The following is a 27,040-nucleotide window of genomic DNA, read 5'->3' as shown; positions in this document are numbered from 1 at the left end:
CTGAGCAGTTTTGCATTATAGCAGCAAATATGTGAGCTGGGCCAGGGAGGGAAAGGCATGAGATTTGGTCCTTCCTTCTCCCAACGTGGTTCAAAGCTTTTACTTCATCATCACATTGCAGATACCCTTCACGCTCCCTCATGGGCATTTAGGGAGCTGTAATGACCCAGATTTTCTGGGGCTGGAGCCAAGGCACTCCTCGGCTCCAAGCCACATTTATCTTTGATTTGATTCTCTCTTTGTCTGCCTGCTCTTAATTGCAGCTCTGTTTCCTGGAGTTGTGCTGCCTCCCACCCTCTCCCAGCAGTCTTGTTTGATGGGCCCTTGGGTCAGATGTCTTTCCCCACTGCCTTATTAACAATGCATGGACCGGCCCATTTCACATCCCTACAGCTTCGTTAACGAGCTGCAGCGCCACGCCATCAAATCCTGCTCGCTAATTATTATCATCAGCCACTCGGGTTGCAGATGCAGTGGAGCCAGTGGTGGTTGCTAAGTAAAACTTTTTTGAGATCAGAATTTTCTTTTCTCCAGAACAGGTGCCAGGAACCCAAGGATCATAACAGACTTCATTGAGTCAGACTGCATTGAGACAGAGTGAAAGAAATCTGGCTTCTTTGCAAAAAGGCCCTTCAGAAGAACATTTTGTGCGGTCCGTATCCACGGATTCTGCATCCACAGATTCAACCATTACATACACACACACACACACACACACACACACAATCCCAAAAGCAAACCATGATTTTGCCATTGTATATAAAGGATACTGTTGTATATAATGGGACTAGAGCATCCACTGATTTATGTATCCACCTGGAACCATACCACAGTGGATAGCAAGAGCCCATTGTACAACAAAAGTTTTTTTTCTAATTAACCACAAAGTCCTTTTTTCAGGGTGACATCTTTTCAAGGTGAAAACTTTTAAGCAAAAATCAATAAGCCTCTGAGTAGCCAAAGCTATTACAGCATTGGAAACTTCTGCCTAAAATCTGAAATATGGAGTAATTAGCTAGCCCACACTGAACTTTGGTTATTGTTGTTATTTGCCATGAAGGCAATTTCAATATATGTCAGCCCTGGGAATGAAAGATCTCCAAGAGCCCTGGTCATCAACTTCCCTGTTCAGACCTTGCAACAGCAATAGCAATACCAAGTACTTTTCTATACCACTTATCAGTGAACTAACATTCTCTAAGAGGTTTACAATATGTAAGCCAATTGCCCTCAACAAGTTGGATACTCATTTGAATGACTTATGAAAGGATGGAAGGCTGAATGGACTTTGGAGCCCTCCTCTAGGATTGAACTTCTTTTTGCAAGCTCAAGGCTATGTCTCCCTTGATTGAATCAATATACCTATAATGCAGTCTTCTTGTTTTTGTACTACCTTCCACTTTCCCCAGGATTATCATCTTTTTGAATGAGTCATGTTGTCTCATGATATATCCATAGCATGGAAGCTTCTGTTTAGTTATCTTGGCTTCTACTGAGAGTTCAAGCTTGATTAGTGGAATTTATTTATGTTTAGGGCTTGGGATGTTACTTTGTAAAAAATAATTTATTTGTTGCCTATTTAAAAGGCAATCCATTGAGGTTTCTTGTTCTTCATGATTAAAGTAATTCAGTATGCTGTTCATTTCTGCTTATTATTTTTAAATTGCTTTTGGGTTAACTGAAAAATAAAACACCCTGAACCTTAAAAAGCAAATTTTAGGACTTAGGAATAAATGTTATGCATTATGCAAAGAAGGAAAACTATCAGTCATTATATTGCTTTTACAATGTTGAAGTATCACTATTGGTAACACTGCTACAAAACAGTCACATGTATTTGTAACACATCACTTTTGCTTACAATCAGGCTTGTCCTACATGCAGTATAGCAAGGCTTGAGCAAGTGAACATCCCATCTGTGGCATTGCTAGAAACATACATTATTTAGAGCCCATGCACATGGGCTATATATCTGCATAAAGGTTGCTCATGCTAATATATATTTATATTATATATACATGTAATAATATATTCTGCCCCCTAGAAAATACATTCACAAGACTGGGGCCTTGTTGCTCCCTGGCACGGCAAAACTCCTGTGTCCCACAAAGAGCTTAAACCTCTCTCTTAGACCCATTTCTGGGTTCTTATGGCAAGCATATTAAACTCACTAGTATATTATCACACATACCTGTCAGGCAGGATAAGATCAGGACTAGAACCTGTAAGATTTTTTAGGGCCAAATGCGATCCAGGAGCATAAAGAATACTCATAAATTGTCTCACCTAAAATAAGAAAAAGTGTCTCAACAGATTAAGACATTCAGTTTCTCCTGAAAAAATCACCACCATAAAAAATTTTCACATATGGAGACTTGTTGTTTAAAATTTTCACCAAAATATGTTGTTTTAAAAAAGCCCCAGTGTATTTTGTACACTAATTTTTGCACAGACAATCTCAAAATGTCAGCATTTATTAAAAATACAGTGAAAAGCTCTTGCCATCTCATCCAGTGGAAAATAAACTTTTGCAGTTCTTCGTTCTTGCATGTGAAAATGACATAAGTGAAGAGTTACATTCCAATATGTGATCCAATAAAGAGCTGCTTCCTAGCATGGGGACATGTGTCCTACTTTACCGAGGGCAGTTCTTTATTTGAAAGGCTGTCAGAAGACACCAATCCTCTAGTTGAAGAAGGTGTTATCTATTTAAAAGGCTCTCTGGTTCAAATCACTTTAAAGATAAAGGCTCATAAGGAACTGTGAGGGCAGGCCTTTGAAGGTGACCATTGACAATGATCAGGGCCGGCTTGTCCATATAGGCCAGCTAGGCAGCTGCCTAGGGCACCAGACTGTAGGGGGCACCAGAGAGAAAGAGAAAGAGAAAGGCTGGAGCCAGAGGATCATAGAATCAGGCAAGCAGAGCAGCCAGCAGCCAGTAGCGCTGTGAGTAGCAGGGAGAGAGAGCTGCTTGCTGAAGCTGGAAGGGGGGAAGAAGTGTGCTGCACTCTGCAACTCCTGGGCTGCATCCACACTGGAGAATTAATCCATTTTGGCACTGCTTTAACTCTTTCTGGCTCAAGGCTATTGAATTCTGGGAGTTGGAGTGTGTTGTGGAGTCCAGGGAGCCTGCCTGCCTGCCTGCCTGCCTGCCTGCCTGCCTGCCTGCCTGCCTGCCTTCCCTCCCTCTATCTTCTTGCCTTCCTTCTCTCCTTTTCCTTCCTTCCTTCCCTCCTTCCCTCCCTCCCTCTTTCTTTCCTCCTGTCCCTCCCTCCCCCTTCCTTCTTTCCTACCTTCCTCCTTTCTTCCCTCTCCCTCCCTCCTTCCCTCCCTCCTCTTCTTCTCTTCCTTCCTTCCTCTCTCCCTCTCTTTCTTGCCAAGAGAGAGACTTTCAGGGAAGGCTTGCCATGGCCTTACCCTGAGGCTGAGAGAGTGTGACTCCCCCAAAGTTACCCAGTGGGTTTTCATGGCCCCATTTCTCCCTCCCCCCCCCCCATAACTCCTTCCTCCTTCCCAGACTTTGGGCCTATTCCTTCCCTATCCACCCACTTTTGCCTCCCTTCCCACACACTCACCCTTTTCTCAGATTCCTAGACCCCCTTGTTGTTGTGCATCTTCAAGTCCTTTCTGATTCATGGCCACCGTCTCATGTGGTTTCCTTGGCAAGGTTTGTTCAGAGGAGGCTCGCCATGGCCTTCCTCTGAGGCTGAGAGAGTGTGATACCCCACCCAGTGGGTTTCCATGGCCGAGCTGAGATTTGAACCCAGAGTCATAGTCAAATGCTCAAAACTAGTCCACACTGGCTCCAACAATATGCTTTAAGCTTGGTCTTCTTCCCAAATATCTTCACCACAAAGGAAGGCACCACAAAATGGAAGACATTCAAAAAAAGGGAGGACAGGACTCAAGAAAAGCTCCAAACACTCCTAGAAATGTAAATGCATGCTTCTTAGTCATGCTTAAAATGGAGGATGTTTTAGAAAACCTCCTGGACAGAAGGTTAGAATGGAGGACGTCCTGGAAGAGGAGGAGGTCTGCCCTGCCCTGAGGCGAACCTACCATGGGGTTTTCTTGGCAATATAAGTTCAGAGAAGCTTTGCCATGGTCTTCCTCTGAGGCTGAGAGAGTGTGACTTGCCCACTGTTGGTGGTTGCACCTATTATGTGTCTTTTCTTTCTCGCCCTAAAGCCATTCCCATCCTTTTTTCATGGGCTGCATCTACACTGCAGAAATAATGCAATTTGACACCACTTTAACTGCCCTGGCTCCATGCTATGGAATCCTGGGATTTGGATTTTTGAGAATTCAACTTTTCAGTCAGAGAGCAGTAGAGCTACACCAACCAGAAATCCCATGGCTCCATAGCATAGAACCAGCAAGATGACCAGATGTCCTCTTTTTCTGGGGTATATCTTACATTTCAGTCTTCTGTCCAGGAGGAATTTCAAAAATGTCCTCCCTTTTGAGCATCACTAAGAAGCATGAATTTATATTTATGTGAGGGGTTTCAGCTTTTATTTGGTCATGTCCTCCATTTTATTTGAAAGTCCTACATTTTGCGGTGCCTTGTCCTTTGCAGTTAGGACAGCTGGTCACCATGGGAGCCAAAGGCAGCTAAAGGGTGCCAAACTGCAGCCCTGGTCCTTTCACCTGGTGACTCTACTGTCTTTCTTGTGACACCCTTTTCTGCCCCTTGGGTGAAGATTTTTAGTTTTTAGGGGTCATAGATGGACCACTACTACCCCATAAATTCATGGGGATGGGATCCAGATTTTTCCACATCATTAGAATGAATAATGCTTCCAGTGTGCAAAAGGAATATGTATGCATTAGTCTCCATTCCAAATATCACCTCAATAAAAAAAGTCTTTAACTTGTAAAAATCTAATTGGCTTTTTGACTAATTCTCAATACTATGACGAAAGATTGGAACCTAAGTTTTATGTCATGTTTAGCTTTTACAAACGAAACAGAGGAAATCAAGGAGCGAAAATAATTATGAAGGGCTACAGGGGTGCCAAAATATTTCTTGCCTAGGGTAGCAAAATACCTAGAGCCAGCCCTGACAATGAGCACCTGAACAAGCGACCAATGCAAGAGTACAGATCACCTGGTCATAGTCTTCCCACAATGGCAAGAGGTATTGTATTTCTGTTTAAATTATGGTACCTGAGAGAGATGAAGGGGAGAAAACACTGAAATGCTGGAAAATGAGAGAGATACTCTGGTGTTTTTGTGGAACAAAACAATGTTAAGCCATGCTGTTGTTAAAAAAGGCTTTTATTTGTCCTGCTGCCACATTTCAGGAAAACCCTTCTTAGTTACAATTATTTATTTGTTTGTTTGTTTCTAAGCCACCTTTCTCCCAGAAAGGGACACAAGGTGTCTCACAAATAAAAACTCTAAAAAAACCTTATTACAATAAAACAATTAAAAGATCACTTAAAACAATATAAAATTACAAACATTAAAACCACAATAAAAATGATACCCACTCCATATAGCAAACGTGCATTTCTTCATGAGCTGATTTTTCTGTTTGTCTTTTTCTGTAGCCAGAGTTTCTAGCATTGAATCCTCACGGCTTAACAACATTTTGTTCCACAAAAACACTGGAGTACATCTCTCATTTTCCAGTAAATTATAATACTATGGCCTGTTACAGACTGCCAAAATAAAGCTGCTTTGGGTCTCTTTGGGAGTATGCAATTTAAATGCTGCATGGGTCCTAAGAGTCCAGAGGTCGCGCCAAAGCCACACTCCATTCCTAAGCACTGGAGTGCAGCTTTGGTGCAGCTTCCGGATTCTTAGGATGCATGCATCATTTAAATAGCATACCTCCAAAGAGACCTGAAGCAGCTTTATTTTGGCAGTCTGTAACAGGCCAGTAATTCTTTTCCAGTTTGCATTGATGCATCTGAATCTACAGGAGGTCCTGAAACAAAAATCCAGCAGATACCAAGAGTCCAACGTATTATTTAAATTCTTATGCATTTCCTGTTCTTTTCCACAAGTGGCACTCCCAGCTTACAACACAATTTTGGCTGGCTTCTTAGACAGCCAACACAGTTTAACTATATTGTGATAAATATGTTACTCATATTTCTTATAGGGAAAAAGTACCTTACTAAAGCTTCAAAGTTTGAAAAAATCAAATTTTACTATCACATTTTGGTTTTTGTATGTAATATTATCCTCAACTTGCCTGAGTGTAAGTGCTACTCCACAAATGTTAAGTTCATACTGCTAGTGTCTATAATCTTTTAATATAGAATAAATGACCGCATGTGAAAAAGTCATGTTGAACAACAAAATGGGCTTCCAGGACTGGACCTGGACTTCTGCCCGCAGAACAGATTGGCCTCGAAGGACACAGATGTTGGCCATCTCATCTTTAGAGCCATATATAGCCATCAACTAAATTATGTGCATAACAAAAATAGTCAGATGTGTGTAGGGTTGCCACATGATCAAGCATAATAGCCTACATTAAAACCAAAAAGCAATAGCTGCAAAAAGAACTATTTGTGTTCACCAGGAAAATCACTCCATTGCAAAAAGTTAATTTCCCCTCATTGTAAAAGCCTGCATTGGTGAGATTTAAAGTCAGTTCACCAAAGTTTCTATGACTAAATGCTGCTTGTCTGTCTGTTTATATATCTTCCACCCATCGTTCAAATACTGTACTAGCATCCTGAACCTTGCAAGGGTTATTTAGAAATTCCCAGGGAAGACCTAAGAAAGGCCATCTGTTCCACTCTGGGGATAAACTTGGATGTTTCCCCATTCTGTCGTCTCCAGACTTTGTCGCGTCTGCTGGTCCCAAGAGAAGAGGCTTCCTTGTGCTACTTTGTTTAATAGCTTTAGCTGTTCCCATGATTATTACAGGGTAAGTAGCAATGGGTGGGGCATTCACTCCTCAAGCAAGATAGGAGCCTTATGGTCAAGAGGTCCATGACATGAACAAAATGGATGCCTGTCATATATTTAAACTAACTGGCTGAAATGTGAGGAGATGAACCAAGAACTGAATCACAGGCTGAGCAGTATCTAAAGAGTGGTAGTCAGCTCAATCTGTTTTTGGCTAATGCTATTAGACCATAAGATAAACACTAAGTATCAGAAACCTGGCAGTTTCTTCTTACTGTTTCTAGAGATAAGCCCCAACATTAGTAATAGCTATGTATGTGAAATCTTCTGAAATCAGACAGTCCTAAAAGGCAAGTAAAAAATTCAGCCAGCTTTTTATTTCTAGCGGCCGCTCTTTGGAACAGCTAGTGTTTCTGAACACTTTTTGAGGGCAGCTGTAAGGAGAGCACATTGCAATAATTCAACAGGATGTAACTAACACATATGTCACTTTGGCCACATGCATACATGTGTTTAAATTAACACATTGTGTAAAAGTTGAAGAAAGGAAGGAAACATGATCATATTGTTCAAAACTGAGTAACAGTGGAAGATCAAGCCACAGTTTTCAGACAATATGATTAAAGATTTTGATACACAATGGGAGCCATGTGGTTTACTGGTTGGACTAGGACTCTGGGAGACCAGGGTTTGAATCTGTGCTCAACCATAGAAATTCACTGTGTACCCTCGGGCCAGTTATACTCTCAACCTTAGAGGAATGATAAGCCTCCTCTGAATACATCTTGTCAAGAAAACACTGTAGTAGATTCACGATTAAGGTGAACTCAGCCTGAAGGCACATAAAAACAACAAATTTGTATTCATATTATTTGTTCATTTTCATCATGTAAAAAAAGAAGCAACAGGAGAGACTACATGTTACAGGATTTCAGGATTGGTCTTGGCTTCTTGATAACATATTTCCATGGTGTACTGTACATGAAAGATGGACAATGATGTGTTGTTGCATCGTGCACTATCAGTGGAAAATGGTTGCACACAGTGGGCAGTTGTATCCAGTGATGGTTTTGTGCTGGTGGACTGAATAGAGGAAGGGAGAACAAAAAGAACATTCCAGCAAGAGGTTGGGTTTAGACCATGGGATGGTAATTTTTTTCCTAATGTTTAAATATGCACTTTTGGCTCATAATGCACATCCCTATTCAGCTTCAGTGATGTCAGACTCTTACATTAGTTGGCCAAGTGCTGCTAAAGCAAGATGGTGTCTGCGTTCTTGGAGCTTTCCTGAAAAGGATGGCTGAGCAAGTAAAACCTGTGCAAAGTAAGGGGATAGAGACTGAGGACTGAAAGTACAGTCTTCATCGTGAGGCAAGATATTTCAAGTAGAAACAGTGAAGACATATGCTGTAATTTTTACTTGTACATATAAATTCATCTTCCTTTCTTCCCATAGAAACACAGACCTTGGAGGAGTGTGGTCAACAAATAAAACTGATCCTGGAATCTTCCTGCCTGTCTCAGTGGCACAGACTCCTTCTGCAACATCTGACCAGACATTTTTGTAAATTGTGCCAGAATAGCAGCAAGAATCACCTTACACCCAGGATAATTGGAGAGGCCTTTTGCGAAGTGTTTTTTAAGCCATCCTCATCAAGGTAACACTTCTGGGCTATGTACTAGACTTCACTGTTTGCCAGAAATATGGAAGTGGGTCGGTTCTTCTTATTTATTTTTTCTTCCTTCTCCTCTTGATCAAATTGATCCATATAAAAACTGAGCTGAGAGTAAGAAAAACATGATTCCTGATCTGTGTTTAGAGGGGCGAGGAAAGAAGACCATTTCAAATTGTATCAGCTTATAAAAAATGTTGTATTTGAAAAGCATTTACATTTTAAGTGGTGAAGCCAAGCCCTTTATCATTTGCTGATTTAAAACGTGCTATGCTTTGGACAAAAGCTTTCAGTAGGCCATTGCATAACTACTGTACTATCTGCAATTTAAATGTTAACTCTGCAATTTCTCCTATCTTTCTGGGGTTTTTACACATCTCTACAGACAATTTCTTGCGGTCATCAGATAACATCATTGACCAAATTCAGCCTTAACACCAATCCTTGGTTTAGGGCTACCAGCTAAACTATGGCCAATTTCCCATTAGTCTTGCACATTCCTGCTCTTCTACTTACTCCTACTGTGGCTTGGTCTATGAGGAGATTTAAAACATAGCTTCTGTTTTAGAAGCAGTTTCCTTTGCTATCCAGTCTCTAAATCATTGTTAACCTTAATTATAGTTTCTTAAAACAGCCAACTTCTTAAACCATAGTTTGAAATTTGCTTGTTTCCAAACAAATCATAGTGAAGTTGAACCATAGTGACACGGCTTAGTTAAAAAATATAAAAGCTTCCAACTTCCCTGTACATTCATCAGAGGAGGAGAGAAGAAGGTGATTGTATGATACTACAGGAAACTAGGATTGTTCCTATCATAATAACCCATCTTTTTTTCATTCCATGCAAACACAACCAATTATGTAATCTTATAATTGTTATCTGAACTCTTTTATTTTCCACTTCCACTTTTTTTGTTTCATATAACTTAGCAATAACTTATTATTATAAAATGTAGAATGGTTTGCATGCATTGACAGAAGGTAGTAAATATTTAAATAAATAAATAAATAAATAAATAAATATACATAACCAGAAAAGCTTAGAAATAAGTTAGCATAGGACCATGGCTACCACTATTAAAGTAACTTTTTTCACTCATTTTATTTTATGTTGAAAACCTCAAAAAGTACTTCTTCCTTAACATTTCAATTGAAATATGATTTGAAAAGAAGAACATAACATACCGAGAATAAAGTATCATTTCAATCCTTCACAAAATCCTTTTCTTCTTATGTAAATGTACATTCAAATATTAATTGATTTAATTACTAAACCATTAGAGTTAGAATTCAGAAATGGAGCCATGTTCATCTGGAATATCAATGTATAACAGGATGTTGTAGCACTTTTGAAACTAACTGTGTGAAAGAAGTTGTGGTATAAGCTTTCATAGACTGTCTACTTCCTCAGATGCATGGAGTATTACAGGTAATTGTGCTGCTCCTGTTATTGTCTGTGAAGCTCTCATAATATACTGGGGTCTTTGGAAATATCAAAATATGCAGAAATTTGGAGAGTGCCCATGTCATTATCATGATCAAGGTTTAAGGATGTCAGTCTACTCTTGTAACCACAATGCTCAAACAGGAAGCCTGGCTAATAATGCACTATGTCATTGTTTTCCTAGCATGGAGGTGAATCCTGAGCACCATGTGAAAATTATTGAAGCTCTCATCCTAGCTGGTGGAGTATCTGAAGTCCAAGCAGCACCAGGTAGGAAATCACTGAAAACACTGCCATCTAAAACACAATGTAATGACGAAATTGGTTTGATTGTATGTGGGCTTTGTGGTAAATAATACGAAGCAACATGAGGACTGGACTTTGTCACATGACTGCCTGCAACTTACATTTGATTTACTGTACTCCTAAGGGCAGGGTGTGGGATGTGTCAGTTGAACCCAAATTTTCAAGAAGTGGCAACAAAGGAATTCTGTGGTGTGGTGATCTCTTGTGGAATGAGGAGTTTCCCGTTGTTTCACGAGCTGCTTGAACTGTCTTCAGCTGGGTTTTATTGGGTTGTACCCATGGAATGCATATAACCACAGCTAGTGGTATTTGTAAGCAATACTATTTTATCACTGTAGCAGGGGATGGTGGCAGAAGTGAGAATCTCTGTATTGTACCAGTATGAAACTTTCTGAAAGTTTTGCATCAACTTTCTTTGCTATCAATTCAACACTTTTGGCACCGTACTGGAAACAAAGAAAATTCCTAGGGAACAAGAAACATATTCCCTCATTTTGCTAACACCAAACTTGTTGCTTAGACCAGAGCTTCATGGCTGATGCCATGATGATTTAAGACAGCCAGGATATATTCTCAAAGTAGTACAGAGTCAGGAACCATGTGTATATAATGTGCAATCTAGGTGTTTATAAAATAGAGTTCTGCACCAAACCTTTGCAAGTAAAATCATTGTGGTTGTACAAACAGGACATCTGAAATGTTTCCTAAGCCTGCCTAGGTCAACATTTTCATTGCAATCATAGCCTGTTGACAGTTCTCAAGTCAGTTGCTGCTTCATTGCCATTATTTTTTAGATCACATTCTCCTTGTTGACTGTATGATCCCAGCAGGTTTGGGATCACATAGCCTTCATGAAGATACCATGTATATGGTTATACAGTGGTCCCTTGGTATCCACTAGGGTTTAGTTCCAGGACCCCCCATGGATACCAAAATCTGTGGATGCTCAAGTCCCATAAACTACAATAGAGTAGTGAAATGGTGTCCGTTATATAAAATGGTAAAATCAAAATGTGTTTATTGGAAGTCATATATATATATATATATATATATATATATCAACCTGTGGATGCTTGAATCCATGGATAAAAAATCCATATGTACAGAGGGGCCACTGTAATTGCCTATGCTACAATATCACAGAGTCATTTCGGACTGGTAGTCAAGTTTTGTGCCCTCATTCTGAATCATTCTCTTGTAAAGGTTTTTTAAATTTGTCTTTTAAATTCCATTTCTGATGTGTGTTCAATGTCTGAGTCCAGGACACTAGACTAAACAGTGAAATGTTCCCAAAGGCTTTGGGCAAGAGACAGTTGTGGTGAAATAAGCTTCCATTATTTCTACCCACCATGGCTAGTAGAAAGGGATTACAGCTGTAGTAATCCAAAATATCTAGAGTAGTAAAGTGTACGAATTGTTGAGTCTCTGAGCTAACACAGTAGTAGGAATCATGCAGTCATCCAAAAGTTGTTTGACTTCAGGTCCCAGCAGCCTTAGCCAGTATAGCCAATGTTGAGAGGGATTCTGGAAGCTGCAGTCTAACATGTGCAAAAATATTTGATTCCCATTCCAGATCAAGACCATGCAACTGTAGACAAGGCTGAAATTGTGTTGCAGCATGGCAGCTACCAATTACATGACTGCAGGGAGAACTGAACAAATTGTAGGGAAGGATGATTTGGGTTGGAGAACTTTTCCAGTCTCAGTTAAACAAGCTCAGGGATTGTACCATTCACGAGCTCACACTGCTTGCAGTCTTCCCTGACTTGTATACCTTGTGGGGACTAGAGCTTCAGAAATCCACAGGGAGCACTTTTGTACAGGCCTGCCTGAATTGCAGTTTGTGTCCCCAGGGATGAAGAAAAGTACAAACACTCTCATTTGTATGTGGTTTCTTTAACTGTTTCAATGTGCAGATTGCAAAGGCACAGTTGCATCTCAGCTATCAATGTAATGATGGGCAGTAATACATTACTGAATACCTCTATCTGTTGTGGTCATGGTCCCAGGGAGGAAGGAGGGGAAGCCTATTTTCTTCCACACTGGACTGGATTGATCACTTGCCTTCAATTGCCAGGTCAAGGAGGTAGTCTCTGGAGGTAGACCTCTTCTATGGATTTGCAGACAGACCTCCTCCTCTCACAGGCATGCTTCTGATCATCACAGAGGAAGAAAATAGATGAACCCTGGGGAATTCCCCACCCTGTCAGTCCCATCCTTGCTTTCCATGCCCTGGTGCCCTCTCCTTTTTTGACAACCCAGGAGGTGGTCAACCTGCCTCAGGCAAGGGTAGGAGATCCACGTTTGTCTCGCCTTCTTGTCTTTGTCCATGGTCATTAGCTTGATCGCCAGCACCGCTGGCAGCTGGGGATGGTTTAATTGCTCTTCAGGGAATCGCTGAGGTGATGTTACAGGAACGCCTTTGGTGAGGGCTGACTTTGGGAAGAGTCCAGCACACAGAAAGAGAACAGGAAAGGAAGTTTTGTCGCTGTGTTTTCCATTTCACTGTTTGCTCACATGAGGTTTATTAGCAGAAGGGAAGACTCCTGATCCTGTTTGCACTTATCATCCGATCACCAAGGTTATGAAGAAGTTGATTTTTTTTACTGAGGCAGATGATGAGCCTGAGGCCTTTCCATCATGAAAACACTATACCCTAAAGTGACCTTATTTTTAAAGCCCTGTTCTTAAAATGAATTTTATCAGTAGAGGTGTAGCCTTCAGATGCACCAAATAAAGTTGCTCAGCCTGCAAATTTCTGATGAGTGGTTTTCCCCACTCAAAGTACCGAAAATAAATGAATTTAGCAAGATGAAACTAAATGGTTTGGAAACAATTAGGCAATACGGTAAGAAGGCATTTCTCGCTTGTGTCCAGCAGGAATTAATTACAGGCAATGTGTGGTTATCTCAGATTGCAAAAGCAGAAATATGAGTACCAGATAATATTCTGTTACCAGTGTTGGCATTTAGTTGAATATGTGATGCCTATGAGTGGTTTGTCTCTGTTTGTGTCCCTGTTATTAGCTTACATGGGGGAGGGGATGATGTCAGTGTGAATGAGCCCTTAGATCAACAGTATGTGGAAACTTTATAAAATGATGCCACGGGAGACTGAAGTGTGGAACTAGGCTGCCTCCTGAGATGGCACAATTAAAGGGGCTTGGCCAAGCTGAAAGTAAAACATACGTTGGCTCCCACTGCTACTGGCATGGTTGTTCCCTTGGTAAACTAAAGTGTGTTTGGTGTCATTTGCTTATTTCAAATGTTTATATGTGTTTCTTCCAGTAAAAACAGGCCTTGGAGTTATTTCCCATAATCCTCTGCGACATCATAAGTTCTGGGACACTTTCTCAGTTTGTACTTGGACCTTTTAAACTTGTTTAATCCTATTTGGCAAAGGGCAGCTAAAGTTTCTGAGCCAACCCTGACTAATTCCAAATGTCTAGCAGGGAGTCCACAATTCATCTTGTTGACTCAGCAATGAACCATGAGAAGTTCCTGCTGCTAAGATGACTTAAATCAGAGGTTTTGGTCCAGTTTTAACCAGTTCAGTTTAAGTTGTCTTTATGAGGTAAAGTCAGAGTTTATTCATGTAGTTTGTGAATTTACCTGCATAGTTTCATTTTAGGTTCAACCCTCACATAAGAAATCCATGTAGCTTTGTGGTGCCTGGCACACTGAACAGTTTTCATCTGGTCATGTAGAGTTTTCTTAGAGTTGTGGGCTTAGTTTTTACTCTTGCTAGGACCAAGAAAAAAAGCTTTGAACATTGGTTCTGTATTGCTATTGATAGAGGGTGTCCAGCTAAGCCAAAACTGGGAACTGCAATCCAATAACTTGAAGATTGTATGATTCTCACCCCCAGAAATGATCAAAAATAAGTGCTTTCTAAATTATTATGTCAAAATATGTGAACTTCAGCTCTAATTCTCCCTTTTTCCCATTCCTCCTAGTCTCAGACCCTGCATCTTCTTCTTTTTCTACAAGAAATATCATCCTTTCCTCAAAGCTGAAGATCTTAGAAAGATGAAGCAGGCTGCACAACAACTAGAGCGCCGCTGGCAAAAGACTCAACACTTATCCGACAAGACACGTCATAGGACTTTTCTTAAAGCCTATTGAGTGGCAATAAATGCAGCAAAGAAATCTTTCTTTTCTGCATCTATTGCGTCTGCAAAGTCTCGTCCAGCAGGTGGTTAAGAAGCTAACTCAGATGCCTTCCACCTTGAACCCAATATTACAATCTACCCAGGCCTGCTGTGACACCTTCAATGATTACTTTGCAGATAAAATCTCTCGGATAAGGGCCAACTTAGATGCCAGCTTTAATACAGAGACGACAAGAGAGGTGTTCATCAACTCTGTTAATGAGGTTAATTTGGATCAATTTCAGTCTTTGAGTACTGATGACGTAGACAAGCTGCTTGGAAAGGTTAAAAAGACCACTTGCCCTCTCAACCCCTGCCCCTCATGGCAACCATGAGTTTACTAAGATCAATAATTAATGCCTCCCTCAGGGAAGACTGCTTTCCAGCCAGTTTAAAACTGGCTGTGGTCAAACCCATTCTTAAAAAGCCTTCCCTTGATCCCTTAGAGATATCTAACCACCGGCCGAACTCTCTTCTACCATTTTTGGGCAAGGTGATCAAGAGGGCAGTTGCTAACCTACTATCTTGATCCATTTCAAACTGGCTTCAGATCAGGATATGAAGTGGAGACTGCCATGGTCGCCTTGGTCGATGATCTCCATCTGTGCATCAACAGTGGAAGTGTGGCCCTGTTGGTGTTCTTGGACCTCTCATGGCCTTCGATACCATAGACCATAGATCCTTCTGGAGCACCTGAGGGAATTGGTCCTATCTCTCAGGCAGGTTTCAGATGGTGTCGCTTGATGACAGTTGTTCGGCCAAGAGGGAGCTCAAATCGGGCGTCCCTCAGGCATGATACTGTCACCAATGCTATTCAACATTTACATGAAGCCCCTGGGTGAGATCATCTGGAGACATGGGGCAAGGTGTTATCAGTACGCTAATGACACCCAAATTTGTTTCTCCGTGTCTTGGATAGCTTCAGTGATCAAGGAAGGCATCTCCCCTCTGAATGACTGCCTGAAGTCAGTAATGGATTGGATGAGGGAAAATAGACTTAAACTGAATCCAAATAAAACAGAGGTACTCGCTATAGGCAATCCCAATCCGGGTATGGTGATAAGCTCTCCAGTTCTGGACGGGGTCACACTTCCCCTAAAGGACTGTGTCCATAGCTTGGGGGTGCTCCTGGACTCGTCGCTTCAGCTGTTATCCCAGGTGGATGTGACAGCCAGGAGCGCCCAGTATCAGCTTCAGCTGATTAGCCAGCTACGACCCTTCCTGGAACAGGAAAACCTAGAAACGGTTGTACATTCACTGGTAACCTCTCGTCTCGATTTCTGCAATGCACTCTACATGGGGCAACCCTCATGCCATGTTCGGAAGCTGCACTTGGTCCAAAATATGGCAGCCAAATTGGTGACAGGGAGTTCCAACATTTGATTCTATTACACCTACAGTGGTACCCCGGGATACGAAAGCACCGCCTTACGAAATTCCCGGGATACGAAAAAATCCCATAGGAAAAAACTGTTCCGGGTTACGTTTTTTTTTTCGACTTACGAAAAAAATTTTTGGTGCTTTTCGGCGCTTTTTCGCACGAAATCGCGGCTTTTAGCGCTAGCGCCTATGGCTTTTTCGGGTTACGAAAAAAATCGGGTTACGAACGCCGTGGCGGAACGAATTAATTTCGTAACCCGAGGCACCACTGTATCTTAAAATCACTACACTGGCTGCTCATTAGCTTCCGGGCACAGTATAAGGTGTTGATTATTACCTATAAAGCCCTGCATGGCTTGGGCCCAGCTTACCTGAGGGAATGCCTCCTCCCATACAATCCTTCCCGCACTCTCAGGTCCTCTGGGAAGAGCCTGCTGCAGTTAGAGAGAACTAGACTGAAGACGGCTTCCCAGAGGACATTCTCTGTTGCCACTCCAAAAATCTGGAATGACCTGCCAGATGAGATCCACTATCTAACATCTTTGGAGGCAATAAAAAAGGATCTCTTCCAGCAGGCCCTCCCAGACTGCTCTCCTCAGAATTTCCCCTTCATTTGTTTAGGGGTACTCACCGGACTTTGATGTCGTTTTATTTTATTAACCATTTTATTGGGAATTGTTTTTAATGGTATTTTAGGGTGAGAGGGAGATTGATAGTCATGTTTAATTTTATTGTTTTTGTTTGTTGTTAGCCGCCTCAATCCAATACAGGGAGAGGCAGGATACAAATTATTATTATTATTATTATTATTATTATTATTATTATTAACTTCTCCATCCCCGCAACCCAGTTTTTCGCTTTCACTTGCCATTGCCTCAAGTTCCTGTTTCTCAATCCATTACCTATGCCACACCTTTTTTCAGCTACCTTGCTTTTGGTTACTTTTCCTCATGGTCATTCTGTTTCCTGGAATTCCTTCTAGCTTTAATTCTGTTCCACATGCATGCCACTCTTCCGGTCTGCATGAAGGTTTACCCAGAAAAACACATGATCTCCCCTTGCCCCTTGTACTGAAAACATTCTGACATCTTTGTTTCCTAGTCCTTTGAGTGTTTATGATCATGCTAAGTCATTTCAGAAGCTCAGAGTAAAGAAAGTGCACTGCTATAAAGATGAACTGATATAAAATGTGTAAAACACTTTTGAGGTATTTCAGCTAGCTTGCTGATACCCAGAATGTGATTTGTTTTCCTCTTGTCACCAGTCAAAAAAATTGCAATGTAATACAGTTGTATTATTTTTACTGGAAAAAGAATTAATTACAAATGTAGCTAGTTGCTTTCAAGCTCTGGTTACTTCTGGGCCTTTCATTGCCCATATACTCTTTCAGTTTAATTAGCCTTTCATTGCCCATATATTCTTTCAGTTTAATTAGCAAATCTTCTCTTGTTGGTATATTCTTGGTTTGCTATTTTTGTGCATATAACATCCTTGCTGCTATTATCATATATAGAATCAATCTCCAATTTCCCTTTCAAAGTTTTCTTCCAATCCAAATGTCATATTCAATAAGGAAAGATCTGGATACATTGGGAAGGGTTTCTCCCCCCCCCCCAAAAAAAAATCTTGGTCATCATCTTATGAATTTCTCCCCACAAAGAGACAATGGAAGACTCTTTTTTCCCTTATGAGCCTATCTTAATTTTTTTTTAAAAAAAATTAATACTCCATGATATATTTCTCATTTATCAATATGCAGTTTGTGATCTGAATTTGTATTTATCCATATGACCATTTCACTTTTCAGTATCTCATTACTTGTTTCCATTCATCATTTTTTTCTTTTTTCTTTTTTGCAGAACTGTCCCTAAGCCAATAAGTGATTTTACCCATCTCCATGATATCTTTTTGTGCCTGAAACAGTGTAATATAGTCACCCCCTCCATATCCATGGATTCTTCATTCACGGATTCAACCATCAATGGCTTGAAACTATACATATATTTAAATCTAAAAAGCAAACCTTGATTTTGCCATTTTATATAACAGATAACATTTTACTACACCATTTTATATAATGGGACATGAGCATCCATGGGTTTTGGTACCTACGTGGGGTCCTGGTACCAAACTCCAGTGGATACTAAGGGTCCACTGTACACTACATTTGCAGCTCCCAATGAATTTAGCCTATGGATATGTCAATCCCTCTTTGCAGGATGCACTGGGTCTAGTTTTAGGGGACTACAGTAGAGCTCTTAAGAAAAGAATTCATTTTTTATTATTTTCCTTATTTATCCCCTTGTTTCCTTGTCCCAATGCAATGAAGATTAAAATAGAATTTTACTTCCATTGTATTTAATGGGATTTGAACATCCATAAATGTTGTTATCCATTGGAGGGAGGTGGAATCAAACAGCAGCAGATACCAAGGGCCCACTGTATAACTGAAATGTGTGCCACCTTGACTATCTTATTCTCTCACTAAACTACAGATCCTACAGCTTCTCAGCATAAGGCCATGACAATTAAAATGGTAACAAAATGATATAACTGTAGAAGACTTTTGGTGTATAGTAAGTATTTGCCTTCCTCCATCTGCCTTCCTGGTTTTTTTCTTCTTTAATTCATCAAAAGCTGTATTTTCCCCCAACTACCATATCATATATATTAATATATAAAAGCAAGTGTCCCTCTGGGGTAAATCTGTCCTGAGGGCCACCCCATTAGGCAGAATGAGGCAGCTGCCTCAGCCATGAAAGGATAAGGAGGAGTTTAATGACAGAGCTGTGTGTGTGTGTGACTTATGGCCTGACCTGTGCCCCTTCAACTCGCTTGCTGCCCCCTCAACTCGCTTGCTGCTCTCAGGAGCAGTGGAGGAGGCTGCCCTGTCAGCAATGTTCAAATAAGATTCAATTGGCATTTGGCCTCTGTCCATGGTTGGAGGGAGAGCATCTTGTCCTTTGCCTCAGGCAGCAAAATGTCCATAGTTCCTTCTGGACCTCCCTTTCCCCATCTGTTATATGAGGAAAGAATAGTTTTTGTCCAATGCTTCATCTATGACAGGGCAAGTAGAGCACGAAAAGGAAAGAGCCATTTGCTAATTGTCTTCCAAGAGGTTTTTCTCGTCTCTGCTGCCTTAGTCATCTCTTTGCCATGTAATATGCACACATGTGTTTCTTCTGGTAAATCCTCATAAATCATCCCTTACCAGCTTCCAAAGTACATTTATTGCTCTAGTCAGAGCTCTTGCTGATCAATTAAGCAATGTCAGTATGCATATTTCCTCTTAAGTTCAGCCATGTGTTAGGAAATGAAAACTCCCCCCCCCCCCCGGGCACCATTTCTCTTTTCCAGCATACTTGGTATATTGTGGTACTGGAAATGTGGTTGAGAGGCACAATTAGATTTTAAATATGAACCTCCTCAGAAGAATACACCTGCAGGAAAATATATTCAGAACAGACATTAGGAAACAAGGTGTGGGATGATGCCAAAACAAATAAAAGAAATAGGAAACAAGTGAGGCAAATTTTTCTTTCCTACTGAAGGATGCACAAAACTTCAATGGGAATGTAAATTGAAACTAAATGTCATTGCTACTGGGAAAGGACTTTTCTCTGATGACTCTGTGGAAGCCACATAGAGGAGTCGATCACTTTGTATGCATAGTTGAATGGGTTTGTGCAGTCAGCCGATTGGTCTGTCCAGCTCAGTATAGTCTATATGCAGACTAGAGATTTCCAGCTTGAGAGGCCAGGGATTGAACCCAGGACTTTCTCCAGGCCCGAGGCCAAATTTCCACCCCCAACAGCCACTGTGGACTGCACCTGGTCAGAAAATGGCTAAAAGAGAGACAAAAGATAATAATATCAAAACCAGAAGTGACTAAATATCTACTACTGGTTTTGATGTGTGGGTTAGGGAGCTGATCATAGGGTGGCTCAACCTGCTATATACAAAGACTGCAATTCCTGCAGGCCTGTAAGTGTAGAAAGGACCCCCTCCTCCCCCCAAAAAAGTTTGGAAATGTATTAGGGCATGGGGGCTCCATTGGAGGAGATTGTGAGACACGTGATGCCTGTAGTACACACTTTACGTGCTCTGGTAAAAAAGCATCTGTTCTGGCACTGAACTATGGAACACTTGAATAATTCTATGATAGGTAGGCAATCTAAATTTGTGGAAAACAAATTCTGGATATGTTCCAACAAGGACAAGTCATTGGTCTTCCCTCCTTCATATCTTCTCTAGGTCTCAAGCTGCCTCCCAGAGCTCACCAAGATGTTCTTTTTTCTTACATGTTGGTATATGTAGCATACCTGAAAACTAGTAAAAATGTCTGACTGGGATGGTGGTAACTCTCACAGGGATTGGGATTACCATTACGGAGGGACACGCATGGTAAGTGACAATAATGTCTGGCTGCTTAATTAGCCTTGCTGCTAGTTATGCTCTTCTGGCAAAATGCCCAGGAGAAACATCTCTTTGGTCCTATGATTAGACAAATGCGATAGGGCTGCCTGTAGGCTTGTGCCAACAGTGATCACTTAGCCCTAGTACTGATCTTACAGAAACAAAGTGGATGGCTCCACTTCACATCCTTCTCTCTTACAGTCTCCATACTGTTGTCCTGCAGCAAAGAGACAAGATGTGGCAAATACTGACTCCACCAAAAGTGAGCAGAGGAGTCAGCTACAGCAATGTCCAGTCTAGCCATCTTCCTTCCATGTCATGAAACCAAGGGTAAATCTCAGGGACCTCAAGTGTTTCCCATATTTGACTAGTAGGGGTGAAATTTACCAGACTGAAGGAACCCACATGAAAAAGCAGCTCTGACTAGACCTCTCGCCTACTGCCTGACCTTCACTTCATAGTTGATATGCCAGATGGTTCTTCAGCCAAATTCCTTCCATACCGGCTGAGCAAATCTGTTGCTGTTTAAGAGAGAGCAAGCTCAGTGAAGGCAAGATGGGTGGAAGAAAGAACCTTAACTTATCCAGGCCAGTTTGCTCTTTGGAGCTTCACTGCAGAGTGTAGTGCTGCAATGGGCTCAAGCCTTTTCCAGGTCTAAAACAAGACTTGAACAAACATGAGGAGAGAATAGATTCAGCACTGCAATGCCAGGTTTGTTACAACCTCCTCTGTCATGGGGAAAGTGTTTCACAGGGCCAGGCATATCTGAATTGTTACACATAGACCCTGTCAATATGAAAATTTGATCCAGTCTGAATTTTTTCCCTGGATCTCTGATTAGATCTCACTACAAAATGCATGCATGCATACTGTAGCTGTATTATAAAGCATTACTTTGCCCCAGGTTTATGGTACCAGTTCTAACATTTAAGGCAGATGAGGTATGTTGGGGGTTAATTGTTCCCAACTTTGCTGCTGACTCATTGTGTGACCTTGTCTTGTCCCTTTAACCTTCTGTACATCTAAATTTTTCTTCTCATTGCTATCATATTTTCGTGGTATGAAGCTTCACCCCATATTTGTAAAGTTCTTTCAAAACCATAGATAGTCATAGGAAGTGCTATATAAAGTCTGTGGTGTTAATATTAGTAGGAGAAGTGGAGTTCTTGGCCACTTTACTATATCCTGTCCTATTCCCCACATGCATCCTCATCCCACATTAAGCCTTGCCTTGTAATTATACCTATGTAAAGTAGTTAAAAATACTTTGCAATAACACAGAGGCCTCTGTGCAAATACCATATAAACAGGACTCAAGAACTGATACAAGAGAAAATGAGAACATGATCTTGCTTTGACACAAGAGTAAAACAGCGTTCTTCTTAACACAGATTTGTGCTTCTTGTTTTAGAAGGTAAAGAAGAGAACATTGTTCTGTGTTACTTAATGTTGACATGTCTCCCACATTTGACCACATGCAACAGATAATTCAACAGTCTTGCATTTCAACCTTTATTTGAGCAGATCACTATTTTCCAGTTTTAGAGCTCTAATGATGAAATGGTAGTTATAAAGAGCAGTCACAGGACTTTAGGAGGATTGTAAAAGAGGGAAGGGATTTCAGTGACAGCTAAGTGACAGAACATCTGCCTTTCATGGTAGAGGGCCCCATGCTCAACTTATAGGATCTCCAGTTAAAAATATCAGACGACAGGTATGACAGAAAAATGTTCTCTTTGATTCCCTATGGAGCTGATTTCAGCTAGAATAGACAACACTGGGCTAAGTGAAGAAACAGTCTGTCCTGGAGCTTGGAAAGGTTACTGCAACATTTAAGAATCCCAAACCCAAAAATTCCTTTTCCACACTCTAATTTGATTTAGCATAACATAGCTCAGTACAACATAGTCTGGAATAGCATAGCTTTGTTATCTTCCAAGGAAAGTGCTATGAACAGTTTCCTACTTGCTTACCCCAGACATCTTTATGGGGGGGGGGGGACATGCTGCAGTGAGCTGCAGATGGCATCATGCTTAGGCCATGCTTGACTTGGGCTGGAGACAAAGTCTTGCAATGGCATCTGCTATTGCAAGACCAGAGCAAGAGATCAGGTCGAGATGGCACACAAAGTCTCACGAGATGCCAAGTTATGTGAGACAGCCTGGGACTTTGGCAGCCCTGTGTAAGGTCTGCCAACATCCTAAATGGCCATTTTCAGCTGAATCTTCATCACACCCTCCCTCCCTTGAAGTTAGTGAGCCTTCCAACCAATCCTCCAGGCTTCAGCTAGTCACTTCCAGGAAGGATTTTTTTCCCATGATACTGTAACAAGGTTTGTCACCTTCCCTGGGGGTTCCCCCCCCCCTCAACTACATGCAGGATTGCACCTGCTGCATTGTGTCATCCTCCTGTGCATTTCCTACAGGGTCACAGGACCCGCCCCCCTTGTATATGATTGCTGCTTTGTCACAACTGGAAGGGATGAAAAAGTGGACAAGGGAACACTGGATGTGACCTAAAGTGGGAAATGCCTCTTTGGTGGTGAAGGGCCGAACCTTGGGTTTGGGCATCTGTAGGTTGGCTCACCTCTCCCAGGCCATTGAGTCCACCCCACAGATTGGCTAACTATGAGAAATGTTGCCAGATGCTACCAGACCCCTATTGATTACTGCTGTGCTGGGACAGGAATTGGTCTGGAACCTGCAATGCCCAGTGTCCCCTTCACCTGCTTTTTGGATGTCAGTTCACTTGGATACATTTGTTCATTTGTTGTTACTGTTGTATTAAAGTTGTGGCCTTGCCGCTTACCTACAGCTTGATATCCAGCCTTTGTCTTGACACAACGTCCTGTTTTTGTCTGCAGAGCTTTCTGCTAGTTCTTGTTTTCACGTCATTCATAGCCCATTCATACCATCTGCTGACAGTTTTAAATGACTTGTGCAAATCCAGCATGAATGAACTTTGCCATTTATAACTGAACTCATATTTATGGTGACCACACAATCCCCATCCAACAGCTTTTTTCAACAGGTTGATTTACAGATGAAGAACAGCTACCAAGACAGTCACAGGCCACTTCCCCGCTTGCTGAAATCTGCACAAGAGATGCTAGTTCATGTTTATAACACACACATATGAACTTGATGTATGACCAGAATGGAGATCATGTGCTACACTTTATATTAAGGCTGATCGCATGTAAGAGACAGCCTGGCTCCAGTTTGAACTATTTCCAACACAGGGCAATGGGAAAGAGAAGTCTGTGTGGAAGAATGGATAGAAATACCAGTTTATGTAAATGTGGGTGACATCATCCCTTTTCCTGGTGCTATTTATAGCTACTTTAATTTACTCCCCTTTGCTTTATTATCTTTCCACAAGCTCTTTATCCCCAGCATTTAGCATCTCAATTTGCGAGCAGGAGGCAGCTGCATGATATGGCAGAATGCTTTTTCTCCTGATATGATACAACGCCTGACTGGGATAAAACAGGGAGAAAGGTGAGAGAAGGAAGAAGGAAATATTTGTGCATATATGAGAGTAGGGAGAGCTTGAGCATGTGGGATCCTGGGATACAATGGATCTTGAGACTTTGCCATTGCTTTCAAGGCTGTCCAGTGAAGACTGGAAGCAAAAAGCTGTTCTGGATTAACACATACTCAGGGCTCTCAGAGCTGTTTTTAGCAGGGGCTCAATGTTTACAAGCAGGTTGTTATTCATTTTGCCCACTTGCAGGGGAAAGGCAAATTACTTTTCCTTTCCATTTTCACTGAAACATGCTACAGTCGGCTCTCCATTTCCACAGATTCGGCATCCACAGATTCAACCATCCATGGCTTGAAAATATTCCAAACAAAATTTCAAAAGGCAAAACTTTATTTTGCCATTTTATATAAAGGACACCATTTTATTACTCCATTGTATGTAATAGGACTTGAGCATCGATAGATTTTTATGTCCATGGGAGGGCCCTGGAACCAAATCCCAGCAGATACCAAGGGCCCATTGTACTAGAGTCTTTAAATATGAAGACAAACAAAATATGTACTAAGAAGTGCCGTCTATATGTTCAGTGTTGCACACTCCCAAGTAACTGCATAAGATAAATTGCATCCCAGGAGCAGAATAATAGGTATTCACAAGCAGAAAGTGAGTCCTCATGCTACCACACACACACATGCACTCTTGCACACATGGTCTAGCTGAGAAATAAGTTTAGTTTTCTCTGCAAAAATATATGAAATATATTTAATATTTGCAAATGCTAAAGAGTTCATAACATATTGTGGGGAAAGGCTCTGTAATATATGGTCTTCAAAGACAGAGAACTTCAGAAAACTTCAAACTATGGCAGGATACAGACTGCCTAAAAAGGGCAGTCTGCTGGTGCCTCCTTTTCCACTGGTGGGAAGCCGCAGCAGATAAACTGTGCGGTTTCCCACTGGCAAAAAATGACCTGCAAAAAGTGGGTTCTTTTTGCGTTGCACTTGCAACACCCGAATGTGCCATTGACGCACTCGTGACATCACAAGCGCGAAGCGATGCAACATGTAGATGCTATTCATCCATCACATCATAATGGTGGTGCCCATGTAGACAGGGCGCCACCATTTTGACGCTGCCAGTATGTACTAGGGTTAGGGAGCATCTGCATGGTGTGCGCTCCCTAACCCTAGTACCACCGCTGCCACGCCACATTTTGCCCTTCTGTAATGGGCCTATAAAAGGGAGAACAAACTCAGACTAACTGGGCCGGAAGAGAGAGTTTGGCTAAGCCGATCAAACTAGAAATGGCATGAATACAAGCTACACCTTAACTCAAAGAAATGTGCAAACTAGCAGCTACTGACCCTAGTCATACTAAAATTGCTACCGCTAACTTTTTTTTCCTGGTCACTGCTCTGTACTACTGTATCTCCATTTCTTTGTAACTAAAGAAATTAAGAATGAACATTACAAAGTAAAAGGGGAGAATAAGAAACTAATTTAAAAAGGAAGGTATAGAGCCTATACAGACAGGCCAAAATAAAGCTGCATCAGGTCACTTTGGAGGTATGCTGTTTAAATGATGTGTGCATCCTAAGAGGCTAAAAGCCATGCCAAAGCCACACTCCAGCCCTAAGGACCGGAGAGCAGCTTTGGCGCAGCTTCTGGCCTCTTAAGATACATGTGTCATTTAAATAGCATACCTCCAAAGTGACCTAAAGCAGCTTTATTTTGGCCTGTCTGCACAGGCCCATAGTAAGAGAGTTTATAGTGGGAGAGATTATAAATTGTATCGAAATTCTGTCTTGGAATGATGGGTTTCCTTGTATTTACTCTCATTCTGGAATGATGACAAGGAGAGGAGAAGAGAGGATGATGCCTATATAACCCATAGCCTTGTATGACCTTCATGGCCATAATGTTCTACTGCCATCACAATTTCAGCCAGGAATATGCATAAAGTAAGTGGTTTGAGTATTGGACTATGACTCTGGAGACCAGAGTCAATTCCCAGCTCAGCTATGAAACCCACTGGGTGATCTTGGGCAAGTCATATGCTTTCAGCCTCAGGAGAATTCTCCTCTGAACAAATCTTGCCAAGAAAGCCCCCTGATAAGTTTGCCTTAGGGTCACCATAAAATGGAAATAATTTGAAGGCACATAACAAGAAGAACAACATGAAGATCAACTTATGAAATGGTGGAACAACCACTTTCCTCAGAGTCAAAGAAGAGATTGCTTGTGAACGTAAAGTGCTCTCTTATCCAGTTGAAATTCAAATGAAAGAGCACTGCTTCTTAGGAAAAGACAGCTGTGCTAAAAATGACCAGCCTAGACCCATCCCCACCTCACAAGATTCTTGTGAGATGCCAGCTAGCTGAATTGTGCCCACACAATTCATACACACATGTGCACACATCCCACTTCCCAGAAGAGTCCCTATGATGTAAAGGGCACCAGCTTCCCGTTAACTTCAAAAGATACAACATCTGCTGTTTCACATTAATTTGAATTCACACACACACAAAAAAAAAAAAAATCAGGGAAGAAAGGAGACTGTGGGATGGGAGGGGAACCGTGACTGATGTGGGTTCCTGCACTCCAGAGGCAGCTTTTGGTCAGTATAGGTTACACAACCTTCATCACACCAGGAAACCCACATGTCTTTTCCCACCATAAGTGGTCTCCACTGCCCTCTTCCTGGAAAAAAAGTATGAAGCTTTCTTTTATACTAATGAAGGCTCCATCTAATCCACTATTTACCATGTGGTGCATCTCCATATCCTCCAACATTTCACAGATGAAAAACAGAACACAAATGGCCAAGCAACATCAGAGTGTAGTCCAGATGGCAAAATGAGGAAGATCACACAAGCTAAGAGCAGCTGCAGTAATTTGCCTTTGCCTGAGCCTACTGGTAAGAGCAATATTGTGCATCATCTTCAAGTCCTCTCCCCACTGCTGAATTAAGTGAGTGCAAACTACTTTTGCACTTTGAACTCAGTTTGCAGCCATTGAAGTAAGCTAAAAGTAAAGGGGGGAGGAGGAGGAAAGAGGAACTGAGACATTTTAAAAGCATCTGGAAAAGTGGTGTGACAGCAGATTCATTGTCATTGTCCCTGCCAAAATTGAGACATTTGGAGGCTATGCATCTCATGAAAATTAGTTTTTTTGTGGGTTTTTTGGGGTATGTGGCCATGTTCTAGAAGAGTTTCTTCCTGATGTTTCGCCAACATCTGTGGCTGGCATCTACAGAGAATGCTTGCCTGGAAAAGATGTGTGTGTGTGTGTGTGTGTGTGTGTGTATATATATAT

At 41.4% G+C, this 27,040-nt stretch overlaps 1 protein-coding gene across 1 annotated transcript in view; it reads left to right on the top strand.

Moving 5' to 3' along the window:
• LOC121928626 (phosphatidylinositol 3-kinase regulatory subunit gamma) overlaps positions 1-27,040 on the top strand; it is a 345,443-nt gene that overhangs the window by 122,846 nt on the left and 195,557 nt on the right. Inside the window, exons 6-7 of the mRNA XM_042463572.1 lie at positions 8,327-8,528; positions 10,172-10,257. Coding sequence (XP_042319506.1) covers positions 8,327-8,528; positions 10,172-10,257 — 288 coding nt within the window. The remainder of the gene's footprint in view (positions 1-8,326; positions 8,529-10,171; positions 10,258-27,040) is intronic.

The sequence above is a fragment of the Sceloporus undulatus genome, chromosome 4, assembly GCF_019175285.1.
Source record: "Sceloporus undulatus isolate JIND9_A2432 ecotype Alabama chromosome 4, SceUnd_v1.1, whole genome shotgun sequence".
Lineage (NCBI taxonomy): Eukaryota > Metazoa > Chordata > Lepidosauria > Squamata > Phrynosomatidae > Sceloporus > Sceloporus undulatus.
This window is presented reverse-complemented; position numbering and strand designations above follow the sequence as displayed.